Source organism: Aythya marila (assembly GCF_965140915.1).
Source record: "Aythya marila genome assembly, chromosome: 21".
In the NCBI taxonomy this organism is placed as follows: domain Eukaryota; kingdom Metazoa; phylum Chordata; class Aves; order Anseriformes; family Anatidae; genus Aythya; species Aythya marila.
Window position 1 is genome coordinate 8,144,418 of NC_139062.1, and position 23,544 is coordinate 8,167,961.

At 56.1% G+C, this 23,544-nt stretch overlaps 4 protein-coding genes across 5 annotated transcripts; 1 reads left to right on the forward strand and 3 right to left on the reverse strand.

Moving 5' to 3' along the window:
- Window positions 1–340: 340 nt before the first annotated feature.
- On the reverse strand, window positions 341–2,471 carry LOC309886227 (claudin-16-like; the record flags this gene model as incomplete). Its single annotated transcript, XM_082776863.1, has 4 exons — window positions 341–654; window positions 775–939; window positions 1,967–2,069; window positions 2,358–2,471. 4 exons carry the CDS (start codon window positions 2,469–2,471, stop codon window positions 341–343), a joined length of 696 nt encoding a protein of 231 aa, XP_082632989.1.
- Window positions 2,472–6,998: 4,527 nt separating this feature from the next.
- On the reverse strand, window positions 6,999–11,079 carry CLDN19 (claudin 19; the record flags this gene model as incomplete). Of its 2 annotated transcripts, none has more annotated exons than XM_082777204.1 (5): window positions 6,999–7,343; window positions 8,845–8,991; window positions 9,518–9,602; window positions 9,757–9,921; window positions 10,857–11,079. In XM_082777204.1, the coding sequence occupies 5 exons, from the start codon at window positions 11,077–11,079 to the stop codon at window positions 7,295–7,297; spliced, it is 669 nt and encodes a 222-aa protein (XP_082633330.1). In that variant the 3' UTR covers window positions 6,999–7,294. The 2 variants fall into 2 exon arrangements, with proteins under 2 accessions (XP_082633330.1, XP_082633329.1); XM_082777203.1 differs by having other exon boundaries at window positions 6,999–7,850.
- Window positions 11,080–12,580: 1,501 nt separating this feature from the next.
- On the reverse strand, window positions 12,581–20,269 carry P3H1 (prolyl 3-hydroxylase 1; the record flags this gene model as incomplete). The annotated part of the gene is made up of 15 exons (XM_082776864.1): window positions 12,581–13,168; window positions 13,282–13,422; window positions 13,618–13,693; window positions 13,905–14,022; window positions 14,415–14,565; window positions 14,746–14,841; window positions 14,952–15,079; window positions 15,279–15,400; window positions 15,770–15,822; window positions 15,949–16,038; window positions 16,986–17,125; window positions 18,076–18,207; window positions 18,670–18,859; window positions 19,192–19,344; window positions 19,802–20,269. 15 exons carry the CDS (start codon window positions 20,267–20,269, stop codon window positions 13,025–13,027), a joined length of 2,202 nt encoding a protein of 733 aa, XP_082632990.1. The 3' UTR covers window positions 12,581–13,024.
- Window positions 20,270–20,389: 120 nt separating this feature from the next.
- Window positions 20,390–23,544, forward strand: LOC309886141 (uncharacterized protein C1orf50 homolog). Its single transcript, XM_082776721.1, has 4 exons — window positions 20,390–20,537; window positions 21,158–21,244; window positions 22,319–22,450; window positions 23,205–23,544. Exons 1-4 carry the CDS (start codon window positions 20,391–20,393, stop codon window positions 23,385–23,387), a joined length of 549 nt encoding a protein of 182 aa, XP_082632847.1. The 5' UTR covers window position 20,390; the 3' UTR covers window positions 23,388–23,544.

Consider the following 23,544-nt stretch of genomic DNA (forward strand, 5'->3'; position numbering starts at 1 on the left):
GGAGCCTCTTTTCATAAACCACCACTTTTCTAGGTTTTATTTTTGAATAAACGTGGCTGGAATTGGCAGTAACGCCTCTTTGTCTGTGACTTGCTTCTGCAGCATGCCCACTTTTTGCAGCTGCTGATGCTATAGCTTGTTCAGGCCCTGCCTGGAGCCCTGAAATTGGAGTCCTAGAGCAGTTGCAGAGATGTCCTGGAGTAGATGATGGTGCTTTAATGGGTTCAGACTTGGGGTGAGCATCATGCAACGGACTGGGTGCAGGGAGATGCTGCTGCCCATCACACACGGGAGTCCGTGGTGTACATCTTGCTGGTGACAATTCGGCGCTGGGGGAACCTCAGGGGCTCCTGGCGGGCACTGGGGCCTTGCAGGAGAGAGTCAGGGATGTAACACAGGGGCCATGCAGGACAAGAAGCCCCCTGCTGTGGGATGGGGCAACCCAGGGCAATATGGACTGACCTGAACAAGTGTAGAGGCAGCAGGTCAGAAGGATGGATGCCATGAAGCAGCCTGTTGAGCCAGCCATCCCCAGCCAGCAAGACCACCCGAAGTCATAGTGGACTCCCAGGAATACATTGTGTGACATCAGCATGGCCCTCTCCACGTAGACATCCACTGCATACCATACGGAGCCCACCAGGCCCAGGATGCCTGTGAGGAATAGGGCCAGTTAAGGGAGAGCCATACAACTCCAGGGCCCCTCTGAGGTTGCCTTTAGCTCCCTACGGGCCATAAGGTCCAGCTGCCCCCTAAGCACTCCCAGCCACGCACTTCCAATGCCAAGGATGACACCAGCCCCATAGCACATCCTCAGTTTCGCATGAGGATCTTCCTTGAGGAACTTGATGCAGTCGAGCCCAAGGAGCAAAGTTGCCAAGGCCAGGCCCACCAGGAGGTCTGCTGTGATCAGCAGCGTCCGTGTCACCACAATCTTCACTGGGGGGGAAAAAAAAAAGACAGGGGACTGAAGAATGATCAGAGGATCTGCCTCCCCCCTCCCCAACTGCTGCTTGTGGCCCTGCTAGAGTCACCCAGCTTGCTGCTGGGCATATCTGTAGGAGATGTTGACACTAGGACATTCCCCCAGCCCTATGTGCCACTCACCATGTATGTACTACAGCCAGGGTGCTCATCAGAAACCCTGCAACAGGACTTAATCAGCCTGTTATCAGCTCAGCTCAACAAACCAAACAACTTAAGGTGCACCAGTCAGCATCTGGGATATGGTCGTTTCCTTGAGACCTTCACATCACTGCGTGTGTGATGTGACTTCTCCCTGCAAAGCTTTTTCCCCAGAGCAATACAGAAATCCACACGTAGTCCATGCTAACTTCACATTCCCTTCTCCTCTGTACAAATCTGTGCTGTCCCACACTAGCATTCTTTAAAGGACAAGAGCTCTCCTGTGCAGGGCCTGATGTGTCCCATGCAGGCCTTACCATGCCGTGTCTGTCCATGAACTGAGGACACAAGGCCTTGGCCAGTGGGCATGGCCCTCACCACCCTCCCTCAAATGCCTGCATACACTCAGTACAACTGCTTTGACTCATGTCAGGCTCCCCTCTCCTAAAGAAATTTCCTTTTCCTAAGATGAGAGGGGGTTGCAAATCCCACCAGGAAATGGTGGAGCAGGCTGGAGCTGGGCCAAACCACCTCTGTGGTGTGTTGGCCTCTCAGCACAGCTTCGTGCCCTTGCTCAGCAGATGTGTCAGGTCCTTGGGCTACTGTCCTGGCCATGCTGGTGGGGCAAGAGGCCTGCAATGCTCAGACACAAAGGTCAGCCCTTCACAGTGAGAGTCATCTTCTCAAAGGGAATACTTTTAGCTGAGAACTTAAAAGTGCCTTTGTGGCTATTCGTGAGAGATTAAAGGGATTTGGTGGAATAGGCAAAGCATTTGCCTCCTGCTAGAAAAGGGTTAATGATGTACAGTAACGCCTCCACCTCCAGACCCTGCTGGTTTACCTGGATGGTCTGCCAAAATGGAGTCATATTGGTCACAGGTCCTGACCCCATCCTGCATGTTGGTGACACATTCTCTCCAAAGCCCCCGGCATTTGTGGCTCACCTGGAAGCAGGAGAAAGATGCTCAAAGCAGAAAGCACTCAAAAGCCCCCCTGCTCCTCGGGAATATCCCAACCCAGCAAGGCAGATCTTCAGGCTCTCACCACCATATCCTGTTCTTTGTCTCTCCCTTCCTTCTGGTCTAGTATTTTCCTGGTCCTCCAGCTCACGCAGAAAGTGGTGGGCTTATCCCACCATGTTCCCCCTCCAGGCCAGTGGAGTCATGATGCAACCTCACAGATATCAAGGCACTAACCTGGCTCTCAACTATGATCACAGCTGCTCTACTCACCTCTAAGCTGTCATCAGCATTCACCATCCAGCAGTCAGTGCATGTGGCCAGGAGGAGGAAGAGAGTTGAGAGGAGAGTGAGACCGAACGCCATCATCTGCAAGACTGCAATCATGGGGACACCTGCAAGGGCACAGAGATGTCTGCTGCCTCTGCTCTGGCCACTTCCCAGGAACCTGATCCTCTGAGGACAAAGCACTGCCTGGGTCAGAGTGCTGGATCCCTAAGAGCTGCTTGGAAGGTCTCAAGTTGTCCCGGGGAGTTTTAGATTGGATATTAGGAATAATTTCTTCATGGAGAGGGTGGTCAAGCATTGGGATGGGCTGTCCATGGAGGTGATGGAGCCCCCATCCCTGGAGACAGTGAAGAGACATGTGGAGGTGGCACTAAAGGATGTGGTGTATTGACAGGACTCTGTAGCTCAGGTTGGTGGTTGCACTTGGTGATCTTGAAGGTCTTTTCAAACATAGCTATGATGCTATGATGCTATAACACCTGGAATCCATCCCATGGTCCTCAGTGCTTCCAAAGTGCTCAGGTAACCTAGGCTGAGGCTGAACCACCAATTTTGCGTGTAGATAGGGCCTTTGGGGTATGTTCATTTTGCAGTCACCTCTTCCACATAGACCACCTACAGTTGCCAACCCTTAGTGTTGCCCCTTTGGGAATTAAGCATTCTTTGGAAACTATTGTCAAACAGCGACCATTGTCAGACCCTATGATCTGAGCAATTGTTAAATAGATATACTATTAATGAAATCACATGGGTCTCTGAGCTGCATGGGTTAAGCAGCCCTGACCCCATGTATGTTGTGGGGTGATGTTCACCATTGTAGGGTCTGTGCCCTTTGTGCAGACACTGCCTGCTCTAGGGGCAGGGCCAGGAAGCAGGGCATGGTGCCCTGAGCCTAGTGAGAAAAATATCCCACAAGATCCTCTCTTGGGACACCTTCTGGGAGTGGAGGTACCACTCACACTGTCTTTGAACATCTCCATCAGCTTCCCTCTGCTATTAACAGGCAGCTTCTTAGACCCCAATTTACAATGCTCTTTTAATTTCCCAGGCCACCTTCTGAGCTAACTCCCCATAACCTTTCTTCTTTCTATTAGACCCTGACTGTTTTGCAGGCTTTGAAGAAAATCTGTTCAGCTATTTGAGTTAAGTGAAAAGGAAGAAAAAAAATATTCCGTGGAGGAAACTCTCAGTCATTGTTTGCACTTGGATAACTCCAAAACAGCTTAGTTTTACTGCCTGAACCTTGGCTGGTGCAGCAGGTGGTAGAGCTGCCAGCTTCATTCTGTTTTCATTGTGTTTGTAAGAGTTTTATGGGGAAATAATGATGTTTAGGGCGAAGGAGAGCTGGTGTATGCATGTGTCCATGCATGTGCATGTGGGAAGCATCCTGTCTTCCTCCAGGACAGAACATAGATGGGTAACTCGTGCATTCACCAGCTGCTACCTTTACTCATCGTGTGGCATGAGTAAATTCCTCATAAGCTCCACCACCCATCTGTCTGTCCCTACTGCCTCTTCCATGTCACCAAGAGCAGACAGGGCTGAGCAGCCCTGTTCTCCTTTTGGAAGAAGCAGAAGAGAGCCAGGCTGTAGTGAGGTGGGAGCAGGCACCAGCCAGGTACATGCTGGGGCTGCCTGGCAGTGCTTTGGCACAGGTAGAGCTTTCAGGAGAGGCAATGGCAGCAGTACTGCTTGGGGAGCATTGCTCAGCATGGTCTGCTGCAAAATGGCTTCTGGGAGAGGTGTTTTCTGCTGGTGGGATCAGGATGTCCACAAGTGCCCTCCCCTCCTAGCCCCAGCTGGCAGCATCGTGCCTTGTCCTCCACAGGCTCTGAGCTCATGACCTGCTTGGTGGCACAACGGAGGTGAGAGGAGAGCCCACACAGCAAGCAGTGCGGGGGGTTAAATTCAGCCCTGAACCCTTTCAGCAATGAAGAGGTGCTAGGGAAGCCTTACCTTCATTGTGTGATCAGGCTCCTCCTTGCAGGCGTAGGACAACAGCAAAAGCTCTTCAGGGATCCTCAAGTGGGTCCTGAAGGCTTTTGAGCACCGGTGGGATTTGATGCTGACCCATCCAGAGGTGCCTGATGGAGCCCAGGAAGCACAATGCCCAACAGAGCCCAGCTGCACTGCAAGCCCATGCCTGCACGGGGCTATTTAATGTTTCCCCAGGTCACGTCAGGTATGCTTTGTGCTCAAGGCATGATGGGGGGCCCTGTGGTTAAAAAGGTAATGGGCTGGGAACAGAGGTCGGCCTCCAAAAAATACCACATCTTGACACCTGTGGGAACCAGCTGGGGCCGTGGAGAAACACTCCCCAGGTGGGGGACTTTGTGTCCTGGGCAATTATCCCCTGTTCTTTAATCATGCCTTTTAATTACTGCTCGTGGATGAGTGGCCTAAAACATGTTGGCTTCACAGTACTGATGCAACAGGGTCAGAGGTGGCAGGAAGACAAAAAATGCAGTCTGTTGCAAGGGGGATAATTCAAACCTTTGGCCAGGCGTGCAGTCAATAATTAAGACCCTTTTTTTTTTTTTTTTTTTCTATTGAAGAAGAAAACTAGTGCTATCCATCAGGTATCTAGCTGTGAAATGGTCCAGTATTTCTCATCTCCCAAAGATGTTATAGGTTTTGAACTAATTAGAGAGATTAGCCTAAAGGCAGCAAGACCAAAGCACTTGCCAGTTCAAGCAGAACTGCAATTCCTTCTCCAGCCTTGCCCCCCCCCCCTCCCCCCCGCCCTTCCCCCCCCCCCCCAGTTCAAAGCTCTTTAGGGAGGGAGGCAAGAAAAGGCTCTAAAGGACAAAGCCTCACTTAATGGATCCTGTAAAACCTCTGGGCCATTATCAGCCGTCACTCTTTGCTGGTGGTTACAGGTCAGGTAACTGTGCCTGGTCAGCCAGATGCATTATTGTGGGCTATTGCTGAGACTCGAAAGCACTGCCTAGGTACCTCAGCTGCCTCATGCTGTCCCAAAACCTGCAGGTTTGTTCACTGATTCCTTACTACCTGGAAAAATTACTTTTGCTCTTGCTTTCTTACAAAGCATCTTGCTGCATCACCTCTATTATATCATATTATAAAATATGCTTGCTTTTATTTTCTGCTCTTTTAATCAGTCAGTTTCTTATGTATGACATGATTTGATTCTCAGTTGAAATCTTTTGAGGTATGAAAAGATACAGGCAGGGGGCAAATCTATCAGAATATAAGTAATTAAATTCCTCTGGTGAGTGAAGACTGGATGAAGGTCAGATCTGGTTTCCTACTTCGTTTGTAAAACTGGTGCATAAGAAATATTGCTGACAGAGCGCCTGAGCCTTTCTGTTTTAGCATGCCATGCAGGGAGTCTTGTATGTCTACAAATGGAAGAAAAAGAGAGCCAAAGAGGTTTTCCTCCAGACGGGAGATGGAAAAATGAATAAAATGAATACTATTTCCCAGTGTTTTGGAAGCAAGCAAGCCACCAAAAAGTACAACCAGAAACCTAACTACTCTTCATCATAATGGTTATATAAGAAGCAAATAAAAAGATAAAAGAAGCCCCAAACTGCTCTTTTTACTCTGTGCAGCGTGATTTGGATGGAGGCAGATCCCACGCAGTGCAAGAGGAGCTGTGGGCCATCATAGCAAGTCTGGCAGCTCTTTCCCATATTTTGTTCCACTTTGCCATGTGCAAAACACACAAGGGATTGTCTGGAGGACAGTGGGGGCCTTTATGCCCACAAACACGTTCTCGCTGCTGCAGCTCAGCTATTTTTTCCCCCCTCTCTGATGCGCCTCCAGACAATGTAGCTGTTCCCAGGGAGTCGCAGGGCTGAGCCCTCGCAAGGCCTCTGGTGATGTCACAGGAGTCACCAGGGACCCCAGATCTCTGTTTTGGGGGACTACAGGGTGTATCTGTGAGCCAGCTGCCATGGGCAGGACAGGGGAGGATGGCAGAGGACAGGCCCAGTGAGGTATGACCAAGCCCTGAATTCTTGGAAAAGAGACTACAGCTTGCAGGGCTCCTCTTCCAGATTTTTTTTTTTTCATGTGTTTTAGTACTGTGCTGAAGAATGGGAATTCTTAGGGAAGGAGAGCCCAGCCTGAAGCCCCCATGTGAGAGGGGATAGCAGAGGATGCTGCTTTCAAGCCAGGAAGGGCCCTGCTGAGGTGCTGGGCCAGCCCCCCCTGAATGGGACAGCTGGGATTTCCCATGGGTTTAAGGCTAAATTAAGCTGTCTTCAATGCCACGCTTTGTACTTTTAGGGTGACACATGACAAAAGGCTTGAGAGATAGCACCTGCCTGTGAGCACCTGCAAAAGTTCCGCTTAGCATGGCTCAAGTCTTCATGGCAAGCTATTATGAGCCCCAATTATTTCCGATGCCTCCCCACATGCCAAAAGGAGGGCATTGGCCACTGTGCTGCCCCAAGAACCAGCAACAGGCAAAAATATTTGGCACAGGGAAGTCATCTGGTGGAAGCCCCTGCCCAGACCTCGCCATGCAGGAGGCTGCCACAGTCCGGCAGAGTGGTCGCTTGCATGGCACTGTTCAGAAGAGGCCCAGATTTGGATGGGGGGACAACGAGACAACTTTAAAAAGATGCCCATAGTTGGAACTACTTTAATTCTACTGAGTCACAATTTTTAGTACAAACAATTAGGAAAAAAAAATTAAAATCCCGAACAGTGCCATTCCCACTGTGTCCATCACATAGAAAAGTTAATGTAATTTCATATTAAAAGAATAAAAACATTCTTCTACACAACGCTGTTCTCTTTATATAAAAACATATTTCAGCTATTATTTTTGTAAAGCATTATTTTCCTTTTCAGTCCTCACAGCAGTAGCTTTGGTGTGTATTTTTTGAGGGGAAACCCATCAGCTGGGTTCAGCTGACCAAGCACTGCTCTCCCCGATGGGTGAAGACAGACTACAAGCACTGCTCTCCCCTGACGGGTGAAGATATTTTTACATGGGGTCTGCAAGTCAAAAGAGAGAGAGGGCTGTTAGTCCTGCCTGCCAGAGAGAAACCAACCCCAGGGCAGAAACCGCGTGGCTTCCCCTCCAACACGAGGAGATAATGCCATCCTTTAATGTGGGGATGCAGACAGGGGATAACTGGCAAAATTTAGCCAGGAATCAAAGCAGCACACAGGCATAAAGCAAAAATAAGCAGGGAGAAATCAACTACTTGGGTAATTGGGATTAAAAAAATAGTAATTAAAAATGAAACACAAAAAGAAACCACACAGACTTTTTGGATCATTTCCACCGTTTGGTTTCCTGTGGTTTAGCTGGCATACCACACACAACAGACGGATAGCTGGCAGTACAGGGCCTTCGGGGGATTTACAGAAGAAATTGGAGTGATGGAGGTTCAGAGCAGTTAGTAACAGCCAAGACGCAGTACACAGAGGTGGTGGCAATTAGTGCTCCTGAGCTTAAAGACTTCACTGCACGCTCCAGGGAATCCTGTCCAGGGGATCCTGTTGGGGAAGGGGGATTTGGAAACAGCAGGGAGACATCAAAATTCACAGGTCTGTCCATCTCTGAGTTACCTGAAAGAGCTGCTCTGGGCACAAAAATAAAAACAAACCACTGCTTGTGGCTCAAAGTCCCCTTTTTTGCCTGCTTTAATTTGACCAATACCAGAGTTTGTTCTTCTGCTTGACAAGGCCACGGACTTGTGTCTGGTGAAAAATGCGCCCAGGTCAGATTTTAGGTGACAGAGCCCAGCTGGAGCACCAGCAACTGCCAGGCTGCCAATGGCCAGAGTGGTGTCTAATTCCTCTTGAGCTCAAAACGAGAATTAATGAATAAAATGTTGCTTTGGGGCAGCAGTCAGGCAGGGAATAATTGCACCCTGAAAGCAGGAATGTTTCCTAAGACCCCAAGGCCAGGGCACAAGGGCATCAAGCCATGGGGTGACCTTCCTGCTGCTTGAGTCCAACACAGGCTGGCAGCATCCTTTTCCCTGGAAAATCGAGAAAAACTCTGCACTAGCTCCTGACGGCAAGGCTGCAAGACACACTGAGGCACACAGGGACAGCCGCGCGTGGCGTGGGGGTTGCGACACAAAGCGCCTCTGTGCTGCACACCCCCGCAGGACCAGCACCTGCCAAAGTGGCACGGGGCACAGCGGCCAGCGCCACGGGACATGGCCCAACCACCCACAGACCCAGCAGCTCGGGGCTGGGGGTGGACATGCAACCTCCTCTGGGGAGCCTGGCGGTGCTGGATTCAGGAACTGAACAAAAATAAAAATCTAGAGGTTTGCACTTCATGCAGTGCTGTAACCTGGAAGCTGGAAAAGCCCCTGAGAAATAGGTGTGTCTGGAGCAGATGAAAGGTCTCGCATGGTGCCCAGGGACCGTGCAGCATCTGCCGTGCCGAGTGGGAGCACCGGGGTCTGGCCTGCTCTTGGGAAGGGAGGGAGGCGTTTGGTGGCAGAGGGAGAGCAGGGTTAGGGATCAGACGTACTCCCGAGCTGTTGAGGGCTGTGACTGCCGATAGTACTGCTGTCCTTGCCGCTCCTTGGTGGGGCAGGAACAGCACAGGAGAGAGCCCCCCAGTATGGTGAGGCTGGCGGCCCCCCAGCCAACGAACAATGCTGAGCCGAATTCGTACCTGTGGCAAGAGAGACGGGGACATCAGGGAGGAGGACTGGGAGTGAAAAAGGCAGAGGTACAAAGAGAAACAGGGACCCCAGTGACACCTAGGCCCTCAAAGCCACTAGGAGGCTGCTGGCAGCGTTGAGGCAGACGCTGGGTGTCCTTCTCTCCAGCCCCCCCATGCTTCACATTGGCCTGATCTTGCTTTTAGGATTCCCTGCAGCTATCGGGATCTTCCCCCACATTTTTTTCCTCCCATGTGCTGAAACCCCACATGACCACTCTTACGCTGTCTCAGTGTAAAGTCAGCAGTGGCACTAAGATTAAAACTTATTCAGCTGCTTAAAACCAGGACTGAAAGTGCTGGAAGGACTTTCATAGTGTCACAACTGCAGGATGGCACTGGCACAGCCCCAATACTGCCCTGGCTGCAGGCACATCTGCCTGCCCGGCGCCTTGCCCAAACCCACAAAACACGCAGGTATGTTGGGGACAAGCTGGGATTCAAAGAGTTCCCCTCAGGCTGGGGGTACAACTCCTACCTTGCGTTGATCGGGGTGCTGGCACTGAAGAACTCATAGGTGACCTGTGTTGCATACAGGGACACAGCTGCTAACGTACACAGACCTGGACATCAAACACTGAACATCAGCAACACCCAGCCCATCACCAAACTGTTCCCTCTTCCCTTTCTCTGCCAACAAATCTTTAAAAGCTGTTTGAGCTCTTTTGCATTGAAGAAGGGCAAGGACCCATGGACTGGACCTGCCCAGCCACTTACCAGAGAGGATAAAGAGGACACCCCCAGCAACAGCAATGCGGCTCTTGGTAACGGGATCCTCTTCACCAACTTTGGTGCATTTCATGCCCACGACACTCACAATGATGCCAAAGAAACCCAGGAGGAGAGAAATAACCATGAGAGCCCGGGAGGTCTGGATGTGAACTGCAGGGGGGGAAGACAAAGCTGCTCAACAGCAGGAGCTTTCAGCCACAGTGGTCTGCAAAGCAAAGTCACCTCCCAGCAGGATGAACTGGTCCTTAACCCTGGTCCTTAACCCTTGTTCCCCTGTGCAGTCGGGGGCAGGAGCCAGCCACACACTGCTCCTGTGCCCAGAGGCATCGTGTGGTGCCAGACCTCGGCTCACCTCAGGGCACCTCTCCCAACTCCATGCAGCCACACCCCGACCTTCTTCCCTACCATGCTCCTCTTCTCGCTGTGAGTTCCTGGGGTGGGAACCACGGCACTGTGCCCACAGCAGCACCGTGTCCCCAAGTGATGTCCCCACCAAGCAGCTGCCATTCCCCTGCGTGACACCTGCCTTGGGGCTGAAACCCACAGAGGCCAAGGGGACAAAGCCACACAGAGGGGCTCAAACCCAGGGGCATAAGATGGGCTCAGGCCTACGATGGGGCTCTAACACGTAGCAAACCGTGGGTGCATTGTGGGGCTCAAACAGTGAGGAGCATGAAGGGCTCAGAACTATAGCAGGACTCAGACCCACAGAAGAGGACATCAGGGAGCACAGGGCTGGGGGTGGGCTCTGACCTACTGCAGCGGCCAGAGGAGCTCAGACCTGTGCAGTGCCCAGACCTAAGAGGGGCCCAGGGGGAGCTCAGAGCCCGTGGGGCTGGGGAAGGCTCGGACCCACAAAATGGGCAGATCAGGGAGCTGGGGCCCATTAGAGGGGCTTCGACACGGTGGGAGGAAGGACTCAGACCTGCTAGGAGCACCGGAGGGGCCAGGGGAGCTCAAACCCACCAGGAAGGGGTAGTGCGGGGTAGGGGGGCTCTGAGCCACAGCGGGCGGCTCAGACGCGTGCAGGGGGGCTTCAACCCTGTGGGTGTCGGACCCCGGGGCCCCGTCCGCGCTGTACGCACCGTCGAGGGAGAGGAGCGAGTCGTGGAGGCGGCACTGCACCTGCCCGGTGCTCTGGGCGGCGCAGCTCATCCACAGCCCTTCGTGCAGCCCCACGGCGGTGATGATGGCGTCCCCGGCGTACGAGCTCTGCCGCCACTGGGGCAGCGCCGCGGCGGCCAGCGCCGCCACCCACCCGCCCAGCGCCGCCAGGTACCCGGCCAGCTCCCGCGCCCCGCCGCCCATCGCCGCCGCGCTGCGCCCGCCTCGGCCCGGCCCGGCCCGGCTCGACCCGGAGGCGGTGTCCGGGCCCGCCCCGCTCCGCCCTCCCTCGGGCCGCAGGAGGGGCTGAGGGGCCCGGGGAGATGGGGGGGGGGGGTCCCAGGGCTGCACGGGGTGAGGGAGAGTCTCCCCGAGAGGAGGGACCCCGGAGGGGAGAGGCGGAGGGGCCCTGAGGGGATCGGGGAGATGGGGACCCCCAGGGAAACCAATGGGGGACGCAGCGTGCCCCAGGGTCCAGGGCAGCATGGGGTGGCCGGGGGAGGCTGCTGGGGCCAGGACCCCCCTGCCGCGGGGGCAGCTGTAGGAATCTGGCACGGGGCCAGGGCACGCAGGTGGCCTGGCACAAGGCTGAGGGGCGTGAGGCTGCTCTGTCAACCCCCTGACACGAAGCTGGGGTTGGCACAGAGTTCCCCATCACGGCCCGATAGGCGGTGGGTGCGGGCAGCCGTAGGGCCGGAGGGACGCTGGCCTCCTGTGGGGCCTGGCAATCTTTAACCGCCTGGCCTCATCTGCAGTCAGCTCACGCTCAGGGCTGGCTGGCAGGGGGCTGGATGCCTCCCCTGGACAAGCTGCCGTGCTCGGGGGGACAGCGGGGAACTGCTCCTGGTGGAGGGCATGAGCTGCTGCTGGAGCCCACCCAAAGAAAGCAACCTCACAGCCACCTGCCTGTGCCCAAGTCCCCAGCCCTGGTCACCGGAGCAGCCCTTCGCCCCCTCCAAGCACCAGTGCAGGGCCCCCTTGCAGGCGGCTGGTGGTGGGACCATTACTCACATTCCCTGGATGGTTATGGTAATGGCTGAGGCACCCAGCACCCCCGGGAACAATTCGCTGCCCTGTTCGGCTGGTGCTCAATGTCCTTCTTGTTCAGTATGAGGGCAGAGCCCCCACCCGGGGCAATGGGAAGCCAAAGTGGGGTGAACTAGCCCCTGCCATGCCAGCCCCAGCTCCCTCCTACTTACAGCAAGAAGATCATGGGTCCCTTCCAAGCCCCTGCTGCCCAGGGGGATGCTGCGGGGCTAATCTAGGGGCCCCATTGCGCTGCCAAAACTTCTCGGGGTGCTGCCCTAGGTGAGTGGCACAGCAGACATGCTTGCCCACTTTCCAGCAGGACTGGGGGCCAAACCCTGCAGGGGTTGGGTCACTGGGCATGCACAGGGAGCTCCTGCTCCCCACCATGCCCCATCCCCAGCGCTGCGGGGCAACAAGCCTTATTTTAAGCCCGGGGCACTGTGCTTACCAGCTGAGGCACCCGATCCCCAGCACCTCCCGCAGCCGCTGCCTTGGGGTTGCTGCATGGCAGAGGCCAGGAGCCGCTGGGTGCTGCCCGCCAGCGTTGGGGCTGCTGCCCTCGCCTGGACAGCAACAGGGTTGCAAGGCCCAAACGGTGGCTGATGGCACGGCAGGGAGTGTGCCACCAGGGGAGCTGTGCTGCGAGCAGCTTCTTGGAAAAGACAACCTTTATTCACCCATTCTCTGCAGAAGGCACTGAAGTAGTGGTGGTGTGGAGTGGGCTCGAGCAAAGCAGTAAGGCACGTTTAGAGTGACTCCAGCCCCCTCAGCCCCACACTGCTACCTTGGTACTGAGTCCTCAACCATAAGAGAGCCTCCCCCCTCCCTTTGCCCCACATCTCCCTCCTACCCCCCCTGAGTTTGGCTGCTCCTCTCCAGGGCACGCTGAGGTCAGTGGCAGCTCTGGTGCGGGGGGGGGCAGATGCCATGGAGCAGCACAGGGCACCTCCAGCTCCCCCTCCTGCACAGGGTGTATTGGCCACAAGGTAAGTCCCATCTGGCACCCCAGGGCCGAGCAGCCAAAGCTGCGTGCTACAACAGTGTCCCAAAATGCTGAAGCTGGTGGTGCTGGCAGAGCAGGGCAGGCCCATGGCAAGGCTAGGACCCTGCACGAGGAGTGTCAGAGCTCATCCTTCCTTGCTGCATGCAAGGCATCAGTGGTGGTGACAGGTGGTGGCTCCTGCTCTGTGCTGGTCTCCTGCAGCAAGTCCACCTCCTCCACCCTGAAAAGCATCTTCACCAGGTCGTCAGCCTGCACACGCTCCTGCAGACCAGAGCTCACGTCAGACCCTGCTACCCCTTGCTTCCACAAAGGGTATGGGATGACAGTCCCAAAAATGTTCCTGCTGCCAGGGAAGAGTGGGCTGAGGTGCTCACCCGCTCGCTGTGCCGTGGGTCCAGGGTGAACCAGAGGGCGATGGCGCAGCGCTGGCCTTTGGTCACAGCCTTGACGCCATGGGGGTTCTCTGAACCAGAGGAGAAGCCCACGGCACGGCCGCACTGGGGCTGCACCTCTGCCTGCAAGGGAGAGGCTGGTCTGGACTTGCTACACCAGGTGGGGCAAGGGGGCAAGTCAGCCCCCGACTCACATTAACCCCTTGCACTGACATGGAGGACTGTCCCAGAGGACAGCAGCAGGCTGGCAGCCAGCGAGCAGGAGTGGGGTGTGGTAATGGGGCTGCCGACAGATGCACGGGGAGCTGAGGTACTTACAGTCTCCGTCTTGGCATCCAGCTCTGTGAAGTAGAAAGCTCCCCCTTCAAAGTCCCCATTGAGGTAGAGGATAGCACTAAAGAAAGCAGGGGACAAGCAGAGGTGACATCCATCACCCCAGACCACAGCTCAGCAAGCAGGTATGTCTGGAGCTCCCCAACAGCAAGAGATGGAGGCAGGAGAGCCCAGCATGGGCTGCCCTTCCACCCCAGGGGCTACTGGCCCACCTGCCACTAAGCCTTAACGCCCTCAGACAGAGAAGTTCTGGCCCACAAACACCTCAGTACCTGTAATCCCGGAAGGTGTAGGCTGGTGGTTCCTTCACACACACCATGGCCTCTGCATTGAGGATGCAGTTGTCCACATGCACCTCGTGACTATTGTCACTCCGGCCTTCTTGCTTATCTAGGGTGCAACAAGACCTAGCATTTCAGGACCAGTCTGTCCCTGTAGGGCGGTGACCTGTCCCCAAGCACATGTATGGAGATAACAAGGTCACCTGTAGCCTAATGCCCTTCCACTCACTGGAACTTGGTCATATGGGTAGCGCAAGTCTATGGACTTATCTCATGGCATTTCTTCCTGCCCTCCAGACAGCCTCCCCCTACACCCAACCCCAAATGCCTCCAAGCACCAAAACCCAGCAGGGTATGAAGCTGCCTGGAGAGCCAACAGGGCTGCTCATCTCCCCAGCCAGACTTAGGGACAAGCTCCCCACACCTTCCTTTTAGGAAATGAGATAGGAGAGCAGGTACCCCGATTCTCCTTGTGTCATACTTCCCTGCGGCCGTACTCACCCTCGATGGCTGTGCGGCACACCAGGTGGGAGTAAGAGAAGTGGAGTGGGACCTCCAGGCGGAAGTAGGACTCCATCATGTGCCGCACCTTCTCTGTCACGTTGTAGTAGAGGTGGGCACTCTGCAGGGGAACCTTGCCCTCCTGGCCCAGCTGCAGGGGACAGACAGGACATGGGCTCAGCTGCTGACTGCCCTGGGGCAGGAGCCCTTGTGGAACCTTGCATGGCAACTGAGGCAGCCCCAGGAGGCCTGCAGTGGCAGCTGCCTGCCTTCAGAGTCCCCTCCCTCATCACTGCAGCTTGTTTCTTCCCCTCCCCACAGACATCCTAACCTTGAGGGCCTTCAGGACAGTCACACCATAGAAGGTCTCACTGGGAGTGTGAGGAGATGTCTTCCCACGATAGCCGTCCCCAGCCGAGGCCGCTGCCTGCAAAACCCAGCCGACGTTATCCCATCTGACTTCTGAACCACGGGACGTGACCCTTCAGCATCAGACCCTGCCCCATTTCTGCCCATTCCTCCCCTCCCCATGCTCACGTTGGTCAGCCTCTGAAGCTCCCGGCACTCCTCAGCTGACAGGACCCCATCCACCACGACACGTTGCGAGCCGTTCAAGGCCTTGGAGTTCATGGTGACGCTGGCTCCCTCATACACCAAGGGGCCACCTACGGCACAAATGGGATCAGGAGGGAACGTGGATGGGGCTGGGGGCTGCTGGCCCCAGCATACAGCACTGGTGGGGGTGCTGTGGTTAGCCAGAGCCTTTTGCCTGCTCCTGCCACCACCTGCCTGGATGGACTGGAGGCTGGCACTGGGGACACAGAGGTCCCTTTCCTACCTCCCCTGACCCACAGCACCCCGCACCTTCTCGGATGAACTTGCTTATATCAGCAGACTCCTTTGCCTTCTCCTCCACCAGCGTCTCGATCTCCTTCATGAGGTTGCCGATCTCCTCCGAGATGCGTGCCGCTGTCTCCCGCTCTACCCTGGGCACACATGGGCCATCAGCTCCACAGCCCCACTGTCCCCATGTCAGGAACAAGGCATGCCAAGGCAAGGACAGGACAAGTTGTGTCTAGGGGCTGGTGACAAAACCCAAGGTGGGAGCATGTCATCTCCGCACAGCCCTCACCCCCCTGCCCCAAGCCACTCATGGTGGCCTACCCAACCCTGTGACCCAAGGGCCAAGCTGGAGAACCAAGTGCTGCCCTCCAGCAGCCTCTCCCAGCTCCAACATCAAATAACTTCCCTGGCAGTGACTCTGCAGCCCCCCAATTCAGCCCAAATCCCAGGAAGGCAGCGGGGTACTCCCCACTGGTTTCCTCCCCATCAGGAAGGCTCATGCAGCTGCTCACTTTTGTTTCTCTCGCAGCCTCTTTGGTATCACCTCCTCGGGGGTCCACGTGTCCTGCAGCCACAACAACAGCAACAGCAGGAGCTGGACAAGGATCCAGCTCAGACACAAACAGCACATCCCTTTCCCCTGCAGACACACCCCTGACTGCCACGACCAGCCAGGTCTAATGCCACTCACCGGGTCCACAAATGGGATCCCAAAGACATCGTAGCTGAAGAAGAGCAGCTCCTTCTCCATCAGGCTTCGCTGGCGGTATGCCTGGATCTCCTGGGGAAAGGGACAAGAGGGATGGGTCAGGGCACTGCACAAGTGCTCTGGAAACATCCTGAGTGAGGGCAGGAGGGTGTGGGATTTGCATTGCTCCCATGGGCCTCCCTCCAGACCCACTGCTCTGGTTTCCTGGACTCTCTGGCAGCTGGGGAGCAAGTGACTTCCCCATCCTGGTTGAACTTTCCTATGTGGATGAGCCCTAGGGATAGGATGAGGGAGACACAGGCACATGGAAGGGGACACATGTCCCTCCTGCAGAAGGCTCTGGAGAAGCAGATTCCCTTTTGTGCCCCATTTGATGCATGGCAGAGACCTGAATTCCCGTCTACCACCTCTAAGGTAGCACCAGAGCCTTTGGCCCCAGCTATTTTGAAGTGAGATTCTTTCCTTCTAAAGAAAATTCACTTCAGTTGTTCAATCATGTCGAAGAGGTGGGTTTGATCTTCTCAAATACATGCCTTCACAAAAAAGACTGTTTGCCTCTCCTATACCTCTCCCAGGAGTGCTGTTCAATTTGTGTAAGCAATCAAGCATTCACTTGGCCATGTAAATTGGCCAAAGCTATTTAGTCAGTGATGTTTTTCAGTCTCAGCTAAGTTCCAGCTGTTAACAAGCAGTATTCCCTCCTATCTGCCCTGACACAGCAGCACAGAGAACAGATTTGCCTTGGGACTTGCTCACAAAACCACCAGCTCTGTTACACTGCCCAGGACAGGAGACAGAGAGAGATGTGAAGTACACTCATGGGCGTGGATCAGTCAGACTCTTTTTGGTCTGAGACCAGTAGGTCTCTCATTCATCCTCTCCTCTCTGCCCTGCTGATGGAGGGTGACCACTCCCACTGCAAGCCCACCCAGAGCTGACTGTGAAACAGCTGCAAAGGCTGTGAGCCCCAAGAGGACAGAACCTGTCCCCACAATGTCTCATCCCAGATGGTCACCCACCTCTCGTGGTTCAATGGGCCTGGCCAGGTCTTCCCCCAGGACAGCAGTATAATAGGCCAAATTCTGGTTCATCACCTCATCGTTTGGGAAGAAGAGCAAGTAGGTTTTGGTGCATTCAATTGCTTTTTCGTAATTCCCACCTGGAAAGAGAAACAGAACTGTTATGGCATGTATTTTCCCTGCCTTGCTGGTGTCCAGCTTTGGCACAAGCACGATCTGCTGCTGGGACAGCAACTGGGAAGGATGAAAGGGGTTTGGCAGGGTCTAGTCATCAGGAAGACGATACACTGGCAAGCTCAGTCTAATGCAGAATAAACAGATCATAAGCTCTAAGGCTGGACGCTTTCAAACAGTGCATCAGAAAGAGTAAATGGGGATGCAGAGGAGAAACAACAGAGAAAACTCTTATTCTGCAAAAGGTCTCCCTTGCAAGCAAGGGCAGATACTCTGGAGGAAAGATAACCACTGATACAAAGGGAAAGTAACAGCCCAAGGCCCTCGCCCACCTCCACCTCACCAGAAATCAATGCCACTGGCTGGGTAGTTTTCATGCCTGGAAATTATATCTTAAAGCCTATTTCCAAACAGCAACACCCAACCATTTCCAGACCAAGCTGCAATTTTCAGTCACTTAAGCACTCTGACCTACTTTCATCTACAGTATTCCATCCTTTCAGTCTTCTTGGGGTTCATTTTTTTTCCTTTTTCTGGAGAAACACGCAAAGAACTAATTCAACTTTTTCTAAGGAGGAGAACAACAACAAAAAAAAGAGGTGCATTCGCCTGGGTTATAACTAACTCTTCTGGAGGGTGCCTCTGTCATTTGGAGTTTGAGGTTGAAAGTTGGCAGGAGAAAAAGAATATACTTCTCTAGGCTGTAGTGAAGCTTCCTGGGAATTTGGCATCTAAAGGGGGACGGAGACTTACTGCAACCAAGGGCAGCAAGACCCAGCTGTCCTGCGGCACATTCCTGCCCACGGAGAAGGGCCTGCCCTTTATTTCTACCCTAGAGCACATCGTCTGTGGTGATGACAGCAGTGCCATGTGCTGGAGTCCCAGCCAGCAAAGGATGGGGCAACAAGCTACTTACTGTTGTAGTAGGCAAACTGCAGGTAGTTGAAGTGCGAGGGCAGGAAATCCTCCAGGGGCTTTTCCCGGCCAGGCTGTGAGGCGAGCTCTGTAACGCAGCCCTGCTTGCAGCTCAGCACCTGCATGTAGTGATCTGGTAGGAAAAAAAATACCAACGTCACCACTTGCTGGTGATGTCACCAAAGGGCTGGTGGATGGGACCTTGGGGGTCCCCACTCCAACCACCTGGTGCCAGCACTGCACCAGGGCTCTTCAGTGTCAGAACCCCACAGGGATGGTGGTCTCCTCTGACAGGGCTGGTGCCATAGGTGTGCCACCCTCCAGGGAAGGAGGTGTTCCTCATACCCAGCCCCAGCTTCCCAGTCTTGTGTCCTGGTGACCCTCTGCTGGTCCCTCTAGGAGTATGTGGTGGATCATGGGCAGCATCCCCAGCACTGAGCAGGTAGAAACACCTCCTACAACTTACTGATCAGGATCCTCCTAGGAAAATCTAGGATAGGCCTTGCTCTTTTCAGGATGAGATGCATGCTCACCCCACAGGGAAATCAGGGGAGTCCCCAGGCTGTCAGGCAGGATGCTGTACACGCACTCCTACCTGTCATGGCCTGGAAAAGATCTGCGTTGTACTCCAGGTAGTTGTAGCCTTCGTAGTCATAGGGCCCCTCACAGAGTGCACGGCACTCAGTGTCTGCCACAAAGTACTCCTCCAGTGCCTTCTCTAGGTGCAGGACAGCTGCAGCGGGCTGCTCCTCTGTGTAAAACCTCACGCCTAGTCGAAATTCAGTCTGTGGAGAACCAGGCTAAGGAATGACTGCGGGGTCTGCTGCTCTTTGCAACATCCCCTCACTGCAGGGCCGCAACAGCGCCGAGGGTGTCCCTGGGAGAGGGGAACCTTACTCCTGCCACAGCCCCTGCTGCAGGAAAGCCCTTGTCACCATCCCAGAAGTGCCCTCAAAGTCACTCAGCCAATGCTGCCCAGCGCCTCTTGGTGGCAGACCCATCTTCTCTTCCCCACACCCAGCCATGGCCATGAATTTTAGGCTTGTCGCCACGATCCCAGCCAACACAATCCATCTTTCTAACCCCTGTGGATAAAACCCGTGGATGGGGTGCTCACCATGTGTGGCCTGGCCTCCAGGTCAATGAAGTCGGCCTCCTTGACGCCCGCCATCATCTGGTAGTACTCCAGGTTCTGCTTCATCTCCACGTGCTCAGGGTTGGCCACAAAGAAGGTGTGCGCCGCTGCCACAGCCTTCGCCACCTTGTTGATCTGGGTGGGGGGTGGCAGGAGGCGTGAGGAACCGGGACCGAAACCTCCTCCCGTTTGTCCACGGCCTATGCGCACGGTGCTGAGGGGAAGCTCCCCAGGGACCCGACGGGGTCACAGAATAGCACGGTGAAGGTCAGAAAAGACCCCCGGGATCGTCCTGTCCAGCTGCTCCCTACCCAAAAAGCAGCAGCCCGGCTCTGCCCCGCTGCCGCGGCTCCTCCAGCAGGGCCGCGGCCAGGCCCGACGTGGCACCGCGGGGGGAGCCGGGGAGGGCGGGGAGGGCCCGGGGCCGCCTCCCGACCCCCGCCGCCAGGGCGGCCGCCAGCCCCCGAGCCCCGGCCCCCAGCATCGCCCCCTCCCGGGGCCCGGGACACCCCCGGCGTCCCCCCGCCCGCGGAGCTCCGCTCCCGGGAGACCCCGCGGGGCGCTCCCCGCCGCCCCCCCCCGCGGGCCGTACCTTGAAGTAGGCGACCTGGAGGTAGTTGTAGGGGCTGCGCTTGCGGAACTCGCGCTCCAGCTCCTCGCCCAGGCGGTACCTGGAGGGCGCGGCGGGGCCGCAGCGCCGCAGGCAGGCAGCGCGCCGCAGCAGCCCCCGGAAGAAGAGGAGGTCGCGGAGCGGGGGCTCGGGCTCGGGCTGGGGCCGGGGCTCCTCCGCCGGCCCGGCCGTGGCGTTGGCGCAGCGCAGGCGGCACCGCAGCAGCCGGGAGCGCAGCGCGGCGCGGGCACGCAGCGCCCGCTCCATGTGCAGCACCACGCCGGGCCAATCGCCCCGCGCGTACGCCTCGGCGCCGGCGGCGAACAGCGCGTCCGGGGGCTCGGCCGGCAGCGGGGGCTCGGCCGGCTCCGAGGGCCCCGCCGGCTCCGGGGGCCCCGCCGCCCACGCCAGCAGCGGCAGCAGCGGCAGCAGCCGCCCCGCCAGCGCCATGGCCCAGCCTCGGCAAGCCCCGCCCCTCCGGGAGGCCCCGCCCCCGAGATGCCCCGCCCCCCGTCAGACCCCGCCCCTCCGTCAGGCCCCGCCCCCTGGAGGCCCCGCCCCTGTCCCCGGCATGGCGGCGGCGGGGGGAGCGGAGCCCGGCGGTGGCGGCGGCGGCGGCGCGGGCCTGGCCCTGGCCCTGGCGGAGGGCGGCGCCGGGCGGGCCGCCCGCGTCGGGGACCCGGGGGACCTGGTGGCCCTGGCCCGGCAGGTGCAGCAGGTGAGGGGAAGCGGCTGGGGCGGGTGTGGGGCTGCGCAGGCGGCCGGTGTCCCGCTGCTGCCCGGCCTCCTCCAGGGCCTCCCGGGACAGCGCCGGTCCCGGGGCCGCTGCTCCCAGTGCCGCCCTCCGTCTCCTGGGGCCCCCTGTCCCGTGCCCTGTGCCGTGTCCTGCTGCCTCCCCCTGTGCCTCCCAGTGCCTCCCAGTCTGCCCTGCCTCCCCTAGTGCCTCCCGGTGTGTCCTGCTGCCTCCCCCTGTGCCTCCCAGTCACCCCAGTACATCCTCCTGCCTTCTCCCAGCGCGTCCCGCTGCCTCTTGGCCTAGCAGAGTCTCCTGGAAATTCCCACCGCCCCCTCTGCTGCTGGCTGCGGTCCCAGGCACCCCGGTGCCTCCTCCTGGCCCTGTGGCTGTCACTTCCCTTCCTGGGGGTGCCTGGGTGTCCCCCTGCCAGGCTGGTGGGCTCAGAGCTCCCTGGGCAACTCCTGCAGCACCACAGCCCTGTCCAAGCCCTGAGCGAGGCTGTGGCCATGGCTTCTCCAGCGCACGTCCAGATCTCTGGCGTGGAAGTGTCCAGAGAGAGCCCTGGCTGCCCCGGTCCTGAACAGCCCCATTCTTCCTTGCAGGCGGGTGACTTCGTCCGAGCAAACGCCTGCAACCGCCTGACCGTCATTGCCGAGCAGATCCGGTATTTGCAGGAGCAGGCTCGGAAGGTGAGGGCAGGTCTCTTGGTGGCTGGGCGGGGAGATCATTGCCTTGAGCTTGCATGTTGGCTGTGAGGAAACAGGAAGGAAAAAGTAGCTTCGTAGGTGATGGCAAAGCATTTGGAACAATCTGCAACCTGGATGCGAATCATTGCCAGAAGCCAAACAGAGAAGGTTCAGTGGGGACACAATGAAGGTTTATTGTCTGGTACCAGCTGGGGGTGGGGGAGATGTTTTTGGGACTTTCCTCTGCATAGCAAGGAGGACTTCAGCCTGCGCAGACCAACTTCTTTCTCAGGAGCAATGGGAGCTGGGGGTCAGACCAGAGCAGCTCAGGCGTCAGTGGTGGCTGTGTGATGGGAATCTCCTGTCCCTGCAGCCTGTGGGTCATGCTCCAACGAGGACCTGGCACAGAACAGATGAGTTTTTCCCCAGTGATTGGCCACGTCTCAGCTCTTGAGTTTGTCCAGGCTCTTTTGCCAGAGCAGTCAGACCTGGCCACAAACACAGTGGGGCTCGGCTGTCCTTGGTTCTGCCTTCACCCCTGGGGCTGCAATCATGAGTTCTGGAAGCAAAGAGAAGGATTGGAGTGAGAAAGGAGCTGCCAGTCACTGCAACTGGCCCGCAGCCATCAGGGCGAGTGTGTCGTTTGGTCATTATCTGCTGGAGCCATAGAGCAGTCAGCTGGAGGATGCTGGGAAGCTGAATTCCCATTTGTTTGCTGTCCCTTCCCCAGGTGACCTCTGCAGGGCCTGGTGACCGTGTGTGGAGGCAAGGAATGAGCCCAGCACATGGTGGGATGAGGTGTGGAGGTGAACCTGAGGTTGTGAAGAGGTTGCTGTTGCTTGGAGGTAACTCCACCTTGGTAGAGTGGTGCATGAGCCCCAGGGTTCAGCTCAGATGAGGAAACAGAAAATAAATTGTCCCTTTGGAAAGCATCCGCTTCCTGGGGTGAGTGAAGATGTGCTGTGTGAAGCCAGAACTGTGCTGGGAGGGCAAGGCCATGCAAGCAGTGTTTTAGGCAGATGTGATAGCGTGCAAATAAGTTATATTTCACCTAGAAATCTTAAATTTGTTTTTTAGGTATTGGAGGAAGCTAACAGAGATGCTGACTTGCACCACGTGGCCTGCAACTTTGTGAAGAAGCCAGGAAACATTTACTACCTGTATAGGCGGGAGAGTGGCCAAAGATACTTCTCCCTCCTGTCTCCTAAGGTGCGCGGTAACAGCTTTGGAGGAACTGGGAGAGGAGAAAAACAACAAGTTTCTAGTGCTTGGGCACTTCTGGAACTCAGAGAAAAGCACTAGCTTGATGGAAATATTAGTGGGCCCTTGCCCATTTGGTAGTGTTCTTGGTCTGAGTTACCTGCTGGTGTAAGAGCCATTTTATGAAGTTCTCTTAGATGCTGGTAGAAGGTGGGTGAGATGTGTGGCAGGTAGACCTGAATTCAGTCTTTGCAGTGCTTTCAAAGTAATGAACTGCAAACATGCCCTGGGCCTTCCCTGTCCAGCGCGGCTGTGTGGCAGCACAGTTTGTTCAAGTGCTTCAGCCCAGGGGCTGGGCTGGTTTGCAGCTTGGTGTTTTGTTTCTATGGGAAATGGGGATGGCTCTGCCCTTGAGTGGTGGGGTTAGTGTCAGGGGTGTCTTCCTCCCAGGTACCACTTTTCTTATGTGCAGAGCGAGGACTTCAGAGAAAGCAGAGCAAAGTACAGAGCAGGGTAGAAGAGCTCTGCACAGGTTGGGGTGATGTTGAATCCCCAAGCCTCCCTGTGTCAGCAGCACTGTAGCTTGATCCAGCCTTAGACTCAGGGTAGTTGATCCTATTTTTACGTTAGAAAATGGTGGAGTTGTGTAGCTGGGACTGCCTCAGAGGTGGAAGGGCAAGCCAGCCCAGACAGAGGGGCCATAAGCACAGTCCAGCTTCGAGGGAACCTGAGTAGTGATGTGAATCTGTCCTTTCTCCTCCAGGAGTGGGGGACCAGTCCCCACGAGTTTCTTGGTGCCTATAAGCTCCAGCACGACATGTCCTGGACTCCGTTTGAGGACATCGAGAGGCGAGATGCTGAAATAAACATCCTGGACAAGCTGCTGAGCCGGCAGGCTGTGCTGCCCCTGTGTACAGAGCCCAACTTCCAGGGTCTCACCAAGTGATGCAAACTGTGGTGACCACGCATGACCTCTGAGCAGATGGGCAGTGCCTGGGTGCTGCCAAAGGCAGGGCAAGGAAAGAGACCAAGAAACAAACATGCTGATGCTGCAAGTACTTGCTCTGTGCTTTAATGAGACTAATTCTGAATTCAGTCTTACT

What these genes read in the sequence shown, in the direction of transcription:
- LOC309886141 (XM_082776721.1), top strand. Translation starts at nt 20,391, where the DNA reads ATGGCGGCGGCGGGGGGAGCGGAGCCCGGCGGTGGCGGCGGCGGCGGC. An exon ending in TGGCCCGGCAGGTGCAGCAG is followed by an intron (nt 20,538 to 21,157) that starts GTGAGGGGAAGC and finishes TCTTCCTTGCAG; the next exon opens with GCGGGTGACTTCGTCCGAGC. An exon ending in TGCAGGAGCAGGCTCGGAAG is followed by an intron (nt 21,245 to 22,318) that starts GTGAGGGCAGGT and finishes TTTGTTTTTTAG; the next exon opens with GTATTGGAGGAAGCTAACAG.